The following is a 16738-nucleotide window of genomic DNA, read 5'->3' as shown; positions in this document are numbered from 1 at the left end:
AGTAGAGGTCCAAGGGGAGGAGAGTTTACCCTCATTGTACACCTGATACAATCTTAATGTTAGAAAACCTTTGAACCAATCCAAAACTTTCTCATCAAGGCCGATGTTAGCCAGCAGTTGAATAAGAACACTATGATTAACAACATCGTAAGCTGCTGATGATAAATCTAATTTAAACAATATAGCTTATCGTCCCTGAGATAACAAACCCTGAATTAACCTACTAATGAAATTAATAATGTTTCAGTACTGAAATTTGAGCAAAACCCGTGCTGGAAAGGAAGTAATTTTGAAAATGTATCCAAATATTCTGAGAGTTGTTTAGAAACAATAGTCTCAGTTTGGTCAATATAGGTGTATTTGCTATTGGACGATAATGAGCTGAAACAGTCGGATCCCAAGGGAAGGAATGAGAGAAGAGAGATGGTGGACAGTGAGAGAGAGAGGGAGACATTGCACATGGATGTGGAGGAGAGAAGAAGAAATGCTATGCAGGGGAAGGGAAAAAAGCATGTTTTGTGTAGTCTAATTTTATGGTTACTAGTTAATAAGATTATATTGTGTGTAGTGGGGAATGTGTGGCGCAGCACCCTGAGGTTGTGAGTTCATATCTCACACTGCTCCGTGTGACCTTGGGCATGTCACTTAATCCCCCATTACCCCAGGTACATTAGGTAGAGTGTGAACCCACCAGGACAGATAGGGAAAAACGCTTAAGTACCTGAATGTAAACCACTTAGTTATATGTGGTATAGAAATAAAGAATTTGAAAAATGAATAGAAGAAATAGCATTTACAATTAGTACTGCTATTATGGGGGCGGGGTCTGAGGCGGAGCTTGGGCAGGGCTAGGGTAGAGCTTTTGGGCCTCCCCAAACAAAAAAGCGTTCTGCTGCCTATGCATCAGAACAAGGTTGAGAAGACTTGCTAAACTTTGTCTGATATAGTAGGTATAGGCAGCAAGAAAATGCATATTTCATGAGGTGTCAAGTGTCATTTCTGGGAATGTTCATTTTGTGTGTTTTTGTCCTTTACATCTTCACAGGTCATTAAGAGTGGATGCTTTTTTGAAAAAGAGTGTATATTCTTCAGAAGAGTGCATACTATTGATGGCATATGAGAAAATTAAATTTCATGTTTTTCTGCTTTTTCATTTGCCAACATGTTTCAAACGAAGCACATCAATATGTTTTAGTAATTTTTTTACAGTCTGAGAATTTGAACTTTATTGTCTTTTCCTTTTGAAACACAACACATTTCAGAATAATTAATTTAATCTGCAAAAATAGCCCTGCAGAATACTACCATTGTCAAGACTCACTGGCCACAAAAGATTTTCAGGAGAAAATGTTAGAATTAATTCTGGTTTAATTAAATTCTATGTCTGTTTGTTTGAATGCTAGGGAGAATGTGTGCAAATGTGGGTATTTGAGGAACCAGCACATAGATGGCACCCAGATCAACCAGAATGAGAAATGGAACTATAAGAAACACACCAAGGAGCTTCCTACTGATGCTTTCGGAGATATACAGTTTGAACGCTTTGGAAAAAAGGGGAAAGTAAGTATACTTCATAAAGACTGAAGGCAGAAACTGATATAACAAAGTGGGGATATTTTAAAATTGTCATTTCACATAAAGGAACATTTACAGGGTAATTCTATGAAGAAGACAATTTCATGACAAAAGCATTTAAGTCATTAACCCCTCTTTTTACGAACACATAGCATGGGTTTTAATGCCGGCAATGGTGGTAACTGCTCCAACGCTCATAGGAATTCTATGAGTGTTGGAGCAGTTACTGCCATTGCCGGCTCTAAAAGCTGCGCTACTCATTTGTAAAAGAGGGGGTAAATAGCAGCATACCTGTGTATGAGGCATGTATGTAGATATGCACATTGATGCCAAATAACACTTACACTCTATTCTATTAACTGTTGGGTAAATACTCAGCCAGCAGCTGTGAGCATTTTGCTGTCCACCACTGGTGTTATTCCTAGATATTCATTGCTGGGTCATGTCTGGAGTTTGACATTGAATATCTGGTTCTTGTACAATCCTACTTTATTCTGGGACAAGTAGGTTGTTTACCTCCTCTCGCCAGGATCTGTAGGAAGCCTCAAACATTTTGAAGCTTTTATATAACATAATATCATACTTAACCTCGTAACCATGAGTTCTATGCGATTTACAAAAGATTATAAACTAAAAACAATTTAAGAATGACAAAAAGAAATTATTTGACCATGTATTTTACATTACATTACATTAGTGATTTCTAATCCGCCATTACCTTGCGGTTCAAGGTGATGTTATGACATATAGATGGATTACATAAGAATTGTCATGAAATTAGGTAATACATAATGGATAATTTGAACATTTTAGATTTGATAAGGAGTAGATAGTATAGTAGGTGAAGCTTGGGATCTGGTCATGTTAAATAGGTTTTATGTATTTTTTGAAGAGTAGAGTTTTTGTTTCTTTTTTTAAGATGTAGTCTGTGGTCGAAGACAGCAGATTGATGAGTTGGCTGTCTAGTTTTGCTGCTCTGGTGGCCATTTGGTTGTCATATAGTTTTCTTCGTTTGACATTTTTGGTTGTGGGTGTGTGAATAGTGAGTGGGTTCTCCTGTGTCTGGTTGAGGTGGATTGAGTTAGTTGGTTGTTCCAGTAGGTTGGGCTGCCTTTGTTTATAGCTTTAAATAGTAGGCAGTAGAATTTGAAGTATACTCTTGCTTGTATTGGGAGCCAGTGTGAGCCGTGGTATGCCTCTGTGATGTGGTCATATTTTTTCAGCGAATAGATGAGGCTTGTTTCCTGTCGAAGAATTTTCGAATTTGTCTTAGGTTTCTCATGGTTGCGAGTGATGTTTTTATTGTTTTGTTGATTTGTGGTTGCATGGTACAGCCTCTGTCAATCAGTACTCCAAGTAGTTTTAGCATGGGTTGAATGGGGTATGAGGTCGAGTTTATTACTATGGTTCTTAAGGTTAGGTTTTGCTTTTTTCTAGGAGTATGAAGTTTGTTTTGTCGGAGATAAGTTTTAGTTTGTGTTCTGTCATTCATGTTGCTACTATTTCGAGTGTTGTTTGTATTGTGCCTATCATGGTAAGTGCTAGGAGGTTAGGCCATGTTTGTCTAGGCAGGAACTGAGGGAGGCTATGTATAGGTTGAAGAGTATGGGAGACAGAGGTGATCCTTGAGGTACTCCGCAGGGGTTGGATCATGGTTCTGATTTTTCTTTATTTGTTTTAACTCTGTAAGTTCTTGATTGTAGGAAGCCTTTAAACCATGATAGTACCTTGCCTGAGATTCCTATGGAGTCTAGTGTTTGTAGGAGGATGTCATGGTCTACCACGCAGAGAGGTCATAGAAACATAGAAAGATGACGGCAGAAAAGGGCTATAGCCCATCAAATCTGCCCACTCTACTGACCCACCCCATTAAGTCTGAGTACTAATGACCTAGTTCCTAAACTCGACCCTCGTAAGGATCCCACTAGGGCATCCCATTTATTCTTAAAGTCAAGCACGCTGGTGGCCTTGATCACCTGCTCTGGAAGCTTGTTCCAGTGATCTACAACCCTTTCTGTGAAGAAATACTTCCTTACGTCACTATTGAATTTCCCTCCTCTGAGTTTGAGCGGATGCCCCCTTGTGACCGAGGGTCCCTTGAGAAAGAAGATGTCTTCTTCCACCTCAACACGTCCCATGATGTATTTAAATGTCTCAATCATGTCCCCCCTATCCCTGCGTTCCTCTAGAGTGTAGAGCTGCAATTTGTTTAGTCTTTCTTTGTACGAGAGACCTTTGAGCCCCGAGATCATCCTAGTGGCCATCCGCTGAACCGACTCAACTCCAAGCACGTCTTTACGGTAATGTGGCCTCCAGAATTGCACACAGTACTCCAGATGAGGTCTCACCATGGTTCTGTACAGTGGCATTATGACTTCAGATTTGCGGCTAACGAAGCTTCTATTGATACATCCCATAAGTTGCCTTGCTTTGGATGAGGCCTTCTCTACTTGTTTGGCAGCCTTCATGTATACACTGATGATTACTCCCAAGTCTCTTTCTTCTGAAGTCCTAGCTAGTGTTTCTCCATTTAAGGTGTAAGGTTTGCATGGATTTCTGCTACTGAGATGCATAACCTTACATTTCTTAGCGTTGAAGCCCAGCTGCCATGTCGAGGACCAGTTTTCCAACGTAAGCAGATCCTGCGTCATACTATCCTGCAGATTGCTTTCACTTACTATATTACATAGTTTGGCGTCATCAGCGACTAGAGTTACTTTACCCTGAAGCCCTCGGGTCTAGTTGTTTGATCAGTATTTTCTTACCTGTGCTGAGGAGTTGTCTAGCTGTGTCCATGAGTGTTCCTAGTAGGGTCTCAGTGCTGTACTTGGTTCTGAAACCAGACTGTGTGGGGTGGAGTAAGTTGTGGTTTTATAGGTATAAGGTTAGGATTTTACCTACGAGGCCTTCCATTAGCTTGACGTACAGTGGGATTGAGGCTATGGGTCTGTAGTTGGATGGTTGGTCCGTTGTTCCCTTGAGGTCTTTTAGTATCGGAGTTATGATGATTTCACTGAGGTCTTGTGGGAAAAGTCCATCTATGAGTAAAGTTTGTATCCATATTGTATCCTGGAGAAGGACCGAGATTGTCTGGCAAAGTTACACGAGAAAATGGAGTAGATTCTGCACCGTTCACGGAGGAGGGTGTTTATGAGCAACTTGAAAAACTGAAGGTGGACAAAGCGATGGGACCAGACGGGATCCATCCCAGGATACTAAGGGAGCTCAGAGAGGTTCTGGCGAGTCCTATTAAAGACTTGTTCAACAAATCTCTGGAGACGGGAGTGATTCCTGGGGATTGGAGGAGAGCGGATGTGGTCCCTATTCATAAAAGTGGTCACAGGGATGAAGCAGGAAACTACAGGCCGGTGAGCCTCACTTCAGTTGTTGGAAAAATAATGGAAGTGTTGCTGAAAGAAAGGATAGTGTATTTCCTTGAATCTAATGGGTTACAGGATCCGAGGCAACATGGCTTTACAAAAGGTAAATCGTGCCAAACGAACCTGATTGAATTTTTTGATTGGGTGACCAGAGAGCTGGATCGAGGACATATGCTAGATGTAATTTACTTGGATTTCAGCAAAGCCTTTGATACAGTTCCTCATAGGAGGCTGTTGAACAAACTTGAAGGGCTGAAGTTAGGACCAAAGTGGTGAACTGGGTCAGAAACTGGCTGTCGGACAGACGCCAGAGGGTGGTGGTTAATGGAAGTCGCTCGAAGGAAGGAAAGGTGAGTAGTGGAGTCCCTCAGAGTTCGGTGCTGGGGCCAATCCTGTTCAATATGTATGTAAGTGACATTGCTGAAGGGTTAGAAGGAAAAGTGTGCCTTTTTGCAGATGATACCAAGATTTGTAACAGAGTAGACACCGAAGAGGGAGTGGAAAATATGAAAAAGGATCTGCAAAAGTTAGAGGAATGGTCTAATGCCTGGCAACTAAAATTCAATGCAAAGAAATGCAGAGTAATGCATTTGGGGATTAATAATAGGAAGGAACCGTATATGCTGGGAGGAGAGAAGCTGATATGCACGGACGGGGAGAGGGACCTTGGGGTGATAGTGTCCGAAGATCTAAAGGCGAAAAAAACAGTGTGACAAGGCAGTGGCTGCTGCCAGAAGGATTCTGGGCTGTATAAAGAGAGGCGTAGTCAGTAGAAGGAAGAAGGTGTTGATGCCCCTGTACAGGTCATTGGTGAGGCCCCACTTGGAGTATTGTGTTCAGTTTTGGAGACCGTATCTGGCGAAAGACGTAAGAAGACTTGAGGCGGTCCAGAGGAGGGCGACGAAAATGATAGGAGGCTTGCGCCAGAAGACGTATGAGGAGAGACTGGAAGCCCTGAATATGTATACCCTAGAGGAAAGGAGAGACAGGGGAGATATGATTCAGACGTTCAAATACTTAAAGGGTATTAACGTAGAACAAAATCTTTTCCAGAGAAAGGAAAATGGTAAAACCAGAGGACATAATTTGAGGTTGAGGGGTGGTAGATTCAGGGGCAATGTTAGGAAATTCTACTTTACGGAGAGGGTGGTGGATGCCTGGAATGCGCTCCCGAGAGAGGTGGTGGAGAGTAAAACTGTGACTGAGTTCAAAGAAGCGTGGGATGAACACAGAAGATTTAGAATCAGAAAATAATATTAAAGATTGAACTAATTACTGGGCAGACTTGTACGGTCTGTGTCTGTGTATGGCCGTTTGGAGGAGGATGGGCAGGGGAGGGCTTCAATGGCTGGGAGGGTGTAGATGGGCTAGAGTAAGTCTTAACAGAGATTTCGGCAGTTGGAACCCAAGCACAGTACCGGGTAAAGCTTTGGATTCTCGCCCAGAAATAGCTAAGAAGAAAAAAAAAAAAATTTAAATTGAATCAGGTTGGGCAGACTGGATGGACCATTCAGGTCTTTATCTGCCGTCATCTACTATGTTACTATGTTACATTGTAGGAGCAGGGAGCAAAATAGTGTACTGGAAGTTTTCAAAAAGTAGGGGGGGCAGTGGTTAAGGTCACAGGCTGCGTGGCTATATTTATTATATAGTTTGTTGAAGTCTGACCATTGTATAGGTGAGAAGTGGGACCAGGTTCTGTCTGCTGCAATTGATTCTTTCTCTGTGGGGGGATTTGAGATCTCTTCTAGGTGCGTAGGAATTCCATTAAACTTAGCTCTGATAGTTGCAATCTTATTTTTGAAGAATGTGGCTAAAGAGGGGGGCTGAGGGAGGGGGGGAGTTGCTGTTGGTTAGATAAGTAGATCTTTTAGTAACTGGAATAGCTTTTTTGTGTCTTGGGGTCTTTCTCCTATTTGTTTTGTGTAGTATGTCTTTCTTTTTTCTTTCAGTTTTTGTTTGTATTTTTGGTTCAGTATTCTCCATGCTGTTTTTGTGGATTCTTGACTGCTTTTTCTCCATTTTCTTTCTTTTTTTTTTTTATTATTTTATTTATAACATTTTACAATATTACCAAGCATATACATCTTGTACAGAAAAGTGAGATCAAACTACATATTAAACTTAAATTCCAAACATAATATTGCTACATCTCCATTTTCTTTCTAGTTGTCTGCATTGCCTTTTGAGTAGGAGTAGTTCATTGTTGAACCATTTATCTGATTTTCTGTGGATTCTGATTTTGGGTTGTTCTGGGGCTAGCTCATCCAGGGTTGCTGTACTTAGATGGCTCCATTGTGAGATAAAGTCTTTGGGAGTGTAGTCTTGGATTATGGTGTCTGCCTTTGTACAGAATATGGTGGGGTCGATGTATTTGCAAGAGTTGTAAGTTATTTTTTGTGTGATTGGTGTGCTTTTGTTATTGGTCCAGTTGATCTCGAAGGAGTAAGTGTAGTGATCTGACCAGAGGGAACGGTTCCATTTTCCGTTTGGATCTCTGATTGTGTGGGTTGTAGGGACATGTTGAATTGGTGTCCTTTTTCATGTGTGGCTTGAGGGTCTAAAATTTTGTATGTTAAGGCCTCTTGGTATGATAGTAAGGTATCTACTTGTTTGCAGGATTAGTTTTCGAGGTGGAGGTTGAGGTCACCTTGGATTAAGTTGTAGGTTGTCGTTAGTGGAATTCTTTGGTGGTGCAGACCACCAAGTGCACATTCCTCCACAGTGTTGGGAGGTTGGTCCTGAGGATGGCCAGAACCAAAGCATGGGTTTTCATCCATAAGCATGCTTGATTCGACTGTGGCTGGTATCAAAGTGGTGACGGTTGCCTCCTTATTAGCTTGGGCATTTCATTCCAAGTGTTCCTGACACTGTGGTGCTGCGTACTATGGACTTTTTCTTCTTCTCTGGAGTGGAGGTAAGCCTTGGAGATGTACTCAAACACATAGATAGATTAAAATCTGACAAGTCTCCGGGCCCAGACAGAATCCACCCGAGAACACTGAAAGAGCTCAGAGATGAAATAGCAGAGTTCCTACAACAGATATGCAACCTATCCTTGCAAACAGGGGTAGTCCCAGAGGACTGGAGGATAGCGAATGTCACACCCATCTTCAAAAAAGGATCCAGAGGCGACCCGGGGAACTACAGACTGGTGAGCTTAACCTCAGTGCCGGGGAAGATGGCCGTATCACTAGTCAAGGACAGTATCAGTGAGCATATAGAAAGAAATAATCTGATGAGAACCAGCCAGCATGGTTTCTGTAAAGGAAGATCATGCCAAACAAACCTACTGCACTTCTTTGAGGGGATAAACAAACAATTGGACAAAGGTGACCCCACAGACATCATATATCTGGACTTCCAAAAAGCCTTCGACAAGGTACCCCACGGGCACTTACTAAGGAAACTGTGGAACCACGGGGTGGAAGGGGACGTGCACAGATGGATCAGAAATTGGCTGGCAGACAAGAAGCAGAGGGTAGGAGTAAAGGGATTGATCTACTCACTCAAAAAATATGATCACATAACAACTGCCTTCTTAGACTCTCACTGGCTACCCATACAAGCACGAATCCAATTCAAATTCTACTGCCTGATATTCAAAGCATTACACGGCTCTTCCCCCTCCTATCTAAATAACCGCTTAAACCAAATCTCCACCTCAAGACACAGAAGAACATCGAACCCTTTCGCCTTCCCCCCACTCAAAGGCACACAACGCAAGAAAATGTTTGACAACCTTCTAGCAACACAAGCAGCAAAAATCAACCATTCCATCTCCAATCTTATGACAATATCAGACAACTTCAAAACATTCAGAAAAGAAATCAAAACCCTGCTTTTCAAAAAATTCATCCAAATATCTTAACCCCTCCTCTTTTACCTCCAGAAGATTCACCTACCTTCAGATAACCTTCCCTCAAATTACCCACCTTAACACCTTCCAATTAAACAAATACCATAAATAGATTGTAACCTACCCTCTCTAACTGAATTCCATATGTATTTTTCATACAGTTCTTCACTGTCAGTTTAATTTCCATCCTATAAATTCACATAGAATTTTTCTTTTTTCAACCATCTTTATTTTCTCTTCTTTATTAATTTCCAGGTACTTTAGTTAGATTGTGAGCCTTCGGGACAGTAAGGGAATTTTTTAAGTACCTTCTTACTTCTCATTTATAATCTTAATGTATATTTTCTTCAAACCGCTTAGAACCTAACGGATGTAGCGGTATATAAGAAATAAATTACATTACATTACATTACATTACATTACATTACATTACTCTGACTGGAAAGGGGTCACGAGTGGCATCCCGCAGGGGTCAGTGCTGGGACCGCTGCTGTTCAATATATTTATTAATGACCTGGAAACAGGGACGAAGTGCAAAGTTATAAAATTCGCAGATGACACAAAACTCTCCAGTAGGGTTAGAACTTTTGAGGAATGTAAAGAACTGCAAAGGGATCTGAACAAGCTGAGTGATTGGCCAAATAGATGGCAGATAAGAGCAGGGCAGCAGGAGAGAGAGTAAGGAAGCGATTGCTGCCTAGGAAGAGTCGGGAGGCAGAGAAGAGCCGCGAGGCAGAGGGAGAAGGCAGGAGACAGTGAGGGGCAGTGGTGAGATATAACTCCGCCCACCCCTCCGGTGTCACCGCAGAGCAAGACCGGAGCCCCTCCTTAAAAGGGGAGGGGCCAACTTCGATCACTGCAAGGAGAGCAGGGCAGCAGGAGAGATAGTAAGGAAGCGATCGCTGCCTAGGAAGAGTCGGGAGGCAGAGCAGAACCGCGAGGCAGAGGAGAGCCACGAGGCAGAGGGGAGAAGGCAGGAGACAGTGAGGGGCAGTGGCGAGAGATAGCTCCGCCCACCCCTCTGATGTCACCGCAGAGCAGGACCGGAGCTCCTCCTTAAAAGGGGAGGAGCCAACTTCGATCACTGCAAGGAGAGCAGGGCAGCAGGAGAGATAGTAAGGAAGCGATCGCTGCCTAGGAAGAGTCAGGAGGCAGAGCAGAACCGCGAGGCAGAGGGGAGAAGGCAGGAGACAGCGAGGGGCAGCGGCAAGAGATAGCTCTGCCCACCCCTCCGACATCACCGCAGAGCAGGACTGGAGCTCCTCCTTAAAAGGGGAGGGGCCAACTTCAATCACTGCATGGAGAGCAGGGCAGCAGGAGAGAGAGTAAGGAAGCGATCACTGCCGAGGAAGAGTCGGGAGCAGAACAGAACTACGAGGCAGAGGAGAGCCACAAGGGAGAAGGCAGGAGACAGTGAGGGGCAGCGGCGAGAGATAGCTCCGCCCACCCCTCTGATGTCACTGCAGAGCAAGACCGGCGCTCCTCCTTAAAAGGGGAGGGGCCAACGGCACCCAGCCGTTCGGCGCGTGTTGAAGGCGAGCGGGAAAGGCGCTCGTCATAGCGAGAGCGCATTTGCGAGGGGCCTTGAGAAGGGCCAAGCAAAGACAGCCAAGGACTCCAGAACACCAGAGAACAACAGGAAGGTAAGGAGTGGGCACACGTGCAAGGAGAGCGCACACACAAGAGCACACATAAAAGAGAACACACACAAAAGACTCACACAGGACAGGGAAGGATAAAAGAGGCAGCAGGCTCCAGGGACAAGAAAGAGGTAGGCCCAAGAGAGGACAGCACTTACTCACAAGCAAAAAGCGGCTGACGAAGTTGGCAAGAAAGAGCCAAGCACAGGAGAGAGCACACACACACATGCAAAAGCAAGAGGAGAGAGCATCTAGTGGACTAAAGAGAAAGAGAAATGGAAGCAGCAGAAACCCAGAGGAGCTTCCCAGTGTACTGCACGGAGTGTCATATGTACGACTACCTCCCCTCGGGAAGGCAGACGTACATATGCAGTCGGTGTCAGGAATTGGAAAGCCTGAAGAAGGAAGTCAGTCGACTACAGGGCAGTGTTCAGGAGCTGGAGGGATTCCACATCTCGGAAAACCTGTTCAAGACAGCTGAAGACCCCACAAGAGAGAGCCACATCGAGGAGCAAGTAAGGGAGCTCGAGAGATTCATCGAGGAGGCCTACAGGAGGGTGGAAGAATAGGATCATCAGCAGTGCTGGAACGAGGAAGCTATGCCCACACGAGATAGAAGACAGGAACCAACAGATGGAAGATAGAAACCAACAGACACCAAAGATGAAGGACCTCATGGAAAAATTGAGCAAGTAGAGGAAGCAAAGACTCACCGGTACCCTGAAGGAGAAGTACTGAACCACACTGAGGATACAGACTTGAGACCAATGAGGAGGCTGAAAAAGGGGAAATCTGCAATCATAGTGGGAGACTCAATCCTGAGAGAAGTGGACAGTCACGTAGCAGGAGGGAGAGAAGACCGGCTAGTGACCTGTCTCCCAGGAGCAAGAACGAAGGACATCACCGACAGAATCGAGAGGATCCTGGAAGGAGCCGAGACGGAAGAGACGGCAGTGATAATCCACGTTGAAACAAATGATGTCAACAGGAGAAATTACAGCTAACTGAACAGTTCAAGATTCTGGGAAGGAAACTGAAGCTGAGGACACAGAAGATAGCATTCTCAGAGGTCCTGCCAGTACCGAGGGCAGATGTGAAGAGGCAGACCAAACTACAAGCAATAAATGCATGGCTGAAGAGATGGTGCAAAGAAGGTTTCCATTTTGTGAGGAACTGGACAACTGAACAAGCTCTTCAGGAGGGGTGGACTACACCTGAGCAAGGCAGGAATGAGACTGCTAGCAAACAATGTCAAGAGAGGAATAGACCAGGCTTTAAACTAAGAAGAAGGGGAAAGCCGACAGTCGACCTGATGTTGACGGTTCGGACGAAAGTATCCAAAGAAGATACTGAGCAGGAAAAATGCTGGGAAGAAATGCAAGATGAACTACAGGAGTCAAAGGAACAAGAGAAACTGGAGAACAAAAAGAAGAGCAAGCAGCAGGGGCTAGAAGAACCGGTGAAAATGAGGAAATAGGTTGCGGACGAAAACGACACACCACAGAAAGAGGAAGAAAGGAACAGAAATCATGGGCTGGCAGCTCATGAGGGAGACGGCAAGAGGAGCAAATCACAAGGAAAAACAGCAGGAAAAAGGAAAAACCAAGACTTAATTTGCATGTACGCAAATGCTAGGAGCCTAAAGGCCAAAATGGGAGAACTGGAAGTCACAGCAAAAGAAGATGACCTAGACATCATTGGAATCATGGAAACATGGTGGAATGAGGAAAACAAATGGGACACAGTACTGCCAGGGTACAAACTCTATAGAAGAGACAGGACTAACAAGAAGGGTGGAGGAATAGCACTATATATAAAGGACACCTTTCACTCAACCAGAGTGGATATGGCAACACAGGTGGAAGAATTGGAATCATTATGGGTTAAATTACCAGAAAGAAATGGAGTTGACATAAAATTGGGACTGTATTATCGTCCTCCTGGACAAACTGAAGCAAACGATAAAGAACTGGAAGCAGAATTGAGGTAGGAATGCAAAAACGGAAATGTGATGGTTATGGGGGACTTTAACTACCCTGGGATAGATTGGAGTATTGGAAACTCCAACTGCGTCTGGGAAACTGAATTCCTAGAAGCTTTGAGGGACTGCTTCATGGAACAGCTCATCAAGGAATCAACGAGAGGGAATGCCACTCTCAACCTAATTCTCAACGGGCTAAGGGGACCTGCAAAGGAAGTGGTAGTAGTAGGACCACTAGTAAACAGCGATCACAACATGATCCAGTACAAATTAGAAGTAGGAACACCAAAAGTAAATAGGACCACAGCGACAACACTCAACTTCAAGAAAGGGAACTACAATGCAATGAGAGCAATGGTGAGAAAGAAACTCAAGAAAAGCAGAGACAGTGGAGAAAGCCTGGTCCCTATTCAAGGACACGGTGCAAGAAGCACAAAATCTGTACATCCCAAGGTTTAGAAAAGGGTGTAAAAATAAAAATCGAACAAAAGACCCGGTATGGATAACCAATGAAGTGAAGAAAAAATTATTCCGACAATGGAAAAAGGACCAAACCAGGGAAAACTGGAAGGAACACAGGAAACACCAAAAAGAATGTCACTGAGTAGTTAGGAGGGCAAAAAGAGAATATGAAGAGAGATTAGCCGGGGAAGCAAGAAATTTCAAATCGTTTCTCAGATACGTTAAAGGAAAGCAACTGGGGAGGGAGGAAGTAGGACCATTGGATGATGGAGACAGAAAGGGAGTGGTAAAGGAGGAAAAAGAGGTAGCTGATAGGTTAAGCAAGTTCTTCACAAGCGAGGACACATCCAATGTACCGGAACCCGAAGAGATCTTAAATGGAGACCAAGTAAAAAAACTTCAACAATAGAGGTAAGCCATGAGGATGTCCTCCAATAGATAGATAGATTGAAAAGTGACAAATCACCAGGCCCGGACGGAATCCACCCAAGGGTATTAAAAGAACTAAGAAACGAAGTAGCGGAAATACTCCGAGTTTGCAACCTATCCTCGAAAACTGGGGAGATCCCGGAGGACTGGAAAATAGCAAATGTTATACCCATCTTTAAAAAGGGATCAAGAGGTGACCCGGGGAACTTCAGGCCGGTAAGTTCCAGGCAAGATGGTAGAAGCACTGATAAAAGACAGCATCTGTTAGCACATAGAAAAAAATGGACTAATGAAAGCGAGCCAACATGGCTTCTGCAAAGGAAGATCATGCCAAACGAACTTACTGCACTTCTTTGAAGGGATAAACAGCCAGATGGACAAAAAGGAACCCATAGACATCATTTATCTCGACTTCCAAAAAGCCTTTGACAAGATACCCCATGAGCGGCTACTTAGGAAGCTGTGGAACCACGGAGTGGAAGGGGACTTATACAGATGGGTTAAACACTGGTTGGCAGGCAGAAAGCAAAGGATTAGAGTGAAGGGCTACTACTCGGACTGGAGGAGAGTCACAAGCGGTGTTCCGGACTCGGTACTCAGACCGCTGCTGTTCAATGTATTTATTAATGACCTAGAAACAGGGACAAAGTGTGAAGTTATAAAATTTGCGGATGACACTAAACTCTGTAGCAGGGTTAGGACAGCGGAGGAGTGTGAAGACCTACAAAGGGACCTGAACAAACTGGAGGAGTGGGCAAATAACTTCAAACTGGAGGAGTGGGAGATGAACTTCAATATAGAGAAGTGCAAGGTCATGCATATAGGGAAAAAGAACCCGATGTTCAGCTACAAAATGGGGGGATTAGTACTAGGGGAAAGTAACCTTGAAAAAGACTTGCATGTGCTGGTGGATACAACAATGAAGTCAACGGCACAATGCGCAGCAGCCTCAAAGAAAGCAAACAGAATGTTGGGCATTATTAAGAAGGGTATTACAACCAGAACACAGGAAGTCAGCATGCTGCTGTATCGTGCGATGGTGCGCCCGCACCAACATTGGTCACCGTACCTTAAGAAGGACATGGCGATACTTGAGAGGGTTCAGAGAAGAGCGACGAAAATGAAAAAAGGTATGGAAAACCTTTCATACGCAGACAGGTTAGAAAGGCTGGGGCTCTTCTCCCTGGAAAAGCGGAGACTCAGAGGAGACATGATAGAGACTTACAAGATCATAAAGGACATAGAGAAGGTGGAGAGGGACAGATTCTTCAATCTATCGGGAACCACAAGAACAAGGGGGCACTCGGAGAAATTGAAAGGGGACAGGTTTAGAACCAATGCTAGGAAGTTCTTTTTCACTCAGAGGGTGGTGGACCTCTGGAATGTGCTTCCGAAGGTTGTGATAGGATAGAGTACATTACGGGGTTTCAAAGAAGGATTGGATAAATTCCTGATGGATGCGGGGATTGAGGGATACAGATAGATAGGATTATGTAAGGGCATAGATAGAGGGATAAAGGGGATTGAAGGGTTTTAGGCAAATGATCACCTTACAGGTCATGGACCTGATGGGCCGCCGCGGGAGCGGACTGCTGGGCATGATGGACCCAGCGGAGGCAACTTCTTATGTTCTTATGAGCTTCAATGTAGAGAAATGTAAGGTCTTGCACGTAGGGAAAGGAAATCCGATGTACAACTACAAGATGGGGGGGGAAGGTATTGGGGGAAGACAACCTTGAAAAGGACTTGGGGGTCGTGGTGGAAAAAACAATGAAGCCAGCAGCACAATGCGCAGCGGCCTCCAAGAAGGCGAACAGAATGTTGGGCATTATCAAAAAAGGTATCACTACCAGAACCAAAGAAATTATCCTGCCGCTGTATCGGGCGATGGTGCGCCTGCATCTGGAGTACTGCGCTCAATACTGGTCGCCGTACCTCAAGAAGAATATGGCGATACTCGAGAGGGTACAAAGAAGGGCACCAAAAATAATAAAAGGCATGGAAAACCTTTCATATGCGGAGTGGCTGGAGAGGCTGGGGCTTTTTTCCTTGGAAAAGCGGAGACTTAGAGGGGACATGAAGGGTATAGACAAGGTAGAGAGGGACAGATTCTTCAGACTTGCAGGGATAACAATAACAAGAGGGCACTCAAGGAAATTGAAGGGAGACAGATTTAGAACAAATGCTAGGAAGTTCTTCTTCACTCAGAGGGTGGTGGACACCTGGAACACGCTTCCAGAGGAGGTGGTAGAGCAGAGTATGATTTTGGGGTTCAAAAAGGGATTGGATGAATTCCTAAAGGAAAAGGGAATTGAGGGGTGTGGTTAGAGGGATACTATAAAGGGCAAAATGTTGTATGTATAAGATCACTAACAGGTCTTTGACCTGGAGGGCCGCCGCGGGTGCGGGCACGATGGACCTATGGTCTGACTCAGTAGAGGTGATTCTTATGTTCTTATTGTATCCTCCTCATTCACTTAATATTGTATTAGACCAGTACAATCCATGCCAATTTTCTCAGTAGTATTGCAGTATCATTACAAATTCCTTAAATTAGTGCCTATGGGATGCCAGATTAACCCCTCGAGCATAGTAACTCAATGAGGTTTTAAATTCTTCATTCGTCCCAATTTGGCAAACATATTTCATTATTTATCTGCACTTATATTGTTTCATCAAATAAATATTTTTTAATAATTCATAAATAGTTCTGATCGACAAGTCAATGAAGCCATCTATACAATGCGCTGCGGTGGCAAAAAGGGCGAACAGAATGCTAGGAATGATAAGGGGATCACAAATAGACCGAAGAAGGTTATCATGCTGCTGTACCGGGCCATGGTGCACCCTCATCTGGAGTACTGCGTCCAGCACTGGTCACCGTACATAAAGAAAGACATGGTACTACTCGAAAAGGTCCAAAGAAGAGTGACTAAAATGGTTAAGGGGCTGGAGGAGTTGCCGTACAGTGAGAGACTGGAGAAACTGGGCCTCTTCTCACTTGAAAAGAGGAGACTGAGAGGGGACATGATCGAAACATTCAAGATACTGAAGGGAATAGACTTAGTAGATAAAGATAGACTGTTCACACTCTCCAAGGTAGGGAGAACGAGCGGGCACTCCCTAAAGTTGAAAGGGGATAGATTCCGTACAAATGTATGGAAGTTCTTCTTCACCCAAAGAGTGGTGGAGAGCTGGAACACTCTTCTGGAGTCTGTTGTAGGGGAAAACACTCTCCAGGGTTTCTAGACTAAGCTGGACAAGTTCCTGCTAAACTGGGATGTACACAGGTGAGGTTGGACTCATTTTAGAGCACTGGTCTTTGACCTGGGGGCTGCTGCGTGAGTGGACTACTGGGCATGATGGACCACGGGTCTGACCCAGCAGCGGAGATCGTGAGAGGAGCCACTGC

At 44.2% G+C, this 16738-nt stretch overlaps 1 protein-coding gene across 1 annotated transcript in view; it reads left to right on the top strand.

The window, feature by feature from the left end:
* TRPM8 (transient receptor potential cation channel subfamily M member 8) overlaps positions 1 to 16738 on the top strand; it is a 2182726-nt gene that overhangs the window by 398858 nt on the left and 1767130 nt on the right. Inside the window, 2 exon segments of the mRNA XM_033944097.1 lie at positions 1404 to 1560; positions 12802 to 12823. Of these exon segments, the coding sequence (XP_033799988.1) occupies positions 1404 to 1560; positions 12802 to 12823 (179 nt within the window).

Source organism: Geotrypetes seraphini, chromosome 5 (assembly GCF_902459505.1).
Source record: "Geotrypetes seraphini chromosome 5, aGeoSer1.1, whole genome shotgun sequence".
Classification (NCBI taxonomy): domain Eukaryota; kingdom Metazoa; phylum Chordata; class Amphibia; order Gymnophiona; family Dermophiidae; genus Geotrypetes; species Geotrypetes seraphini.
This window is presented reverse-complemented; position numbering and strand designations above follow the sequence as displayed.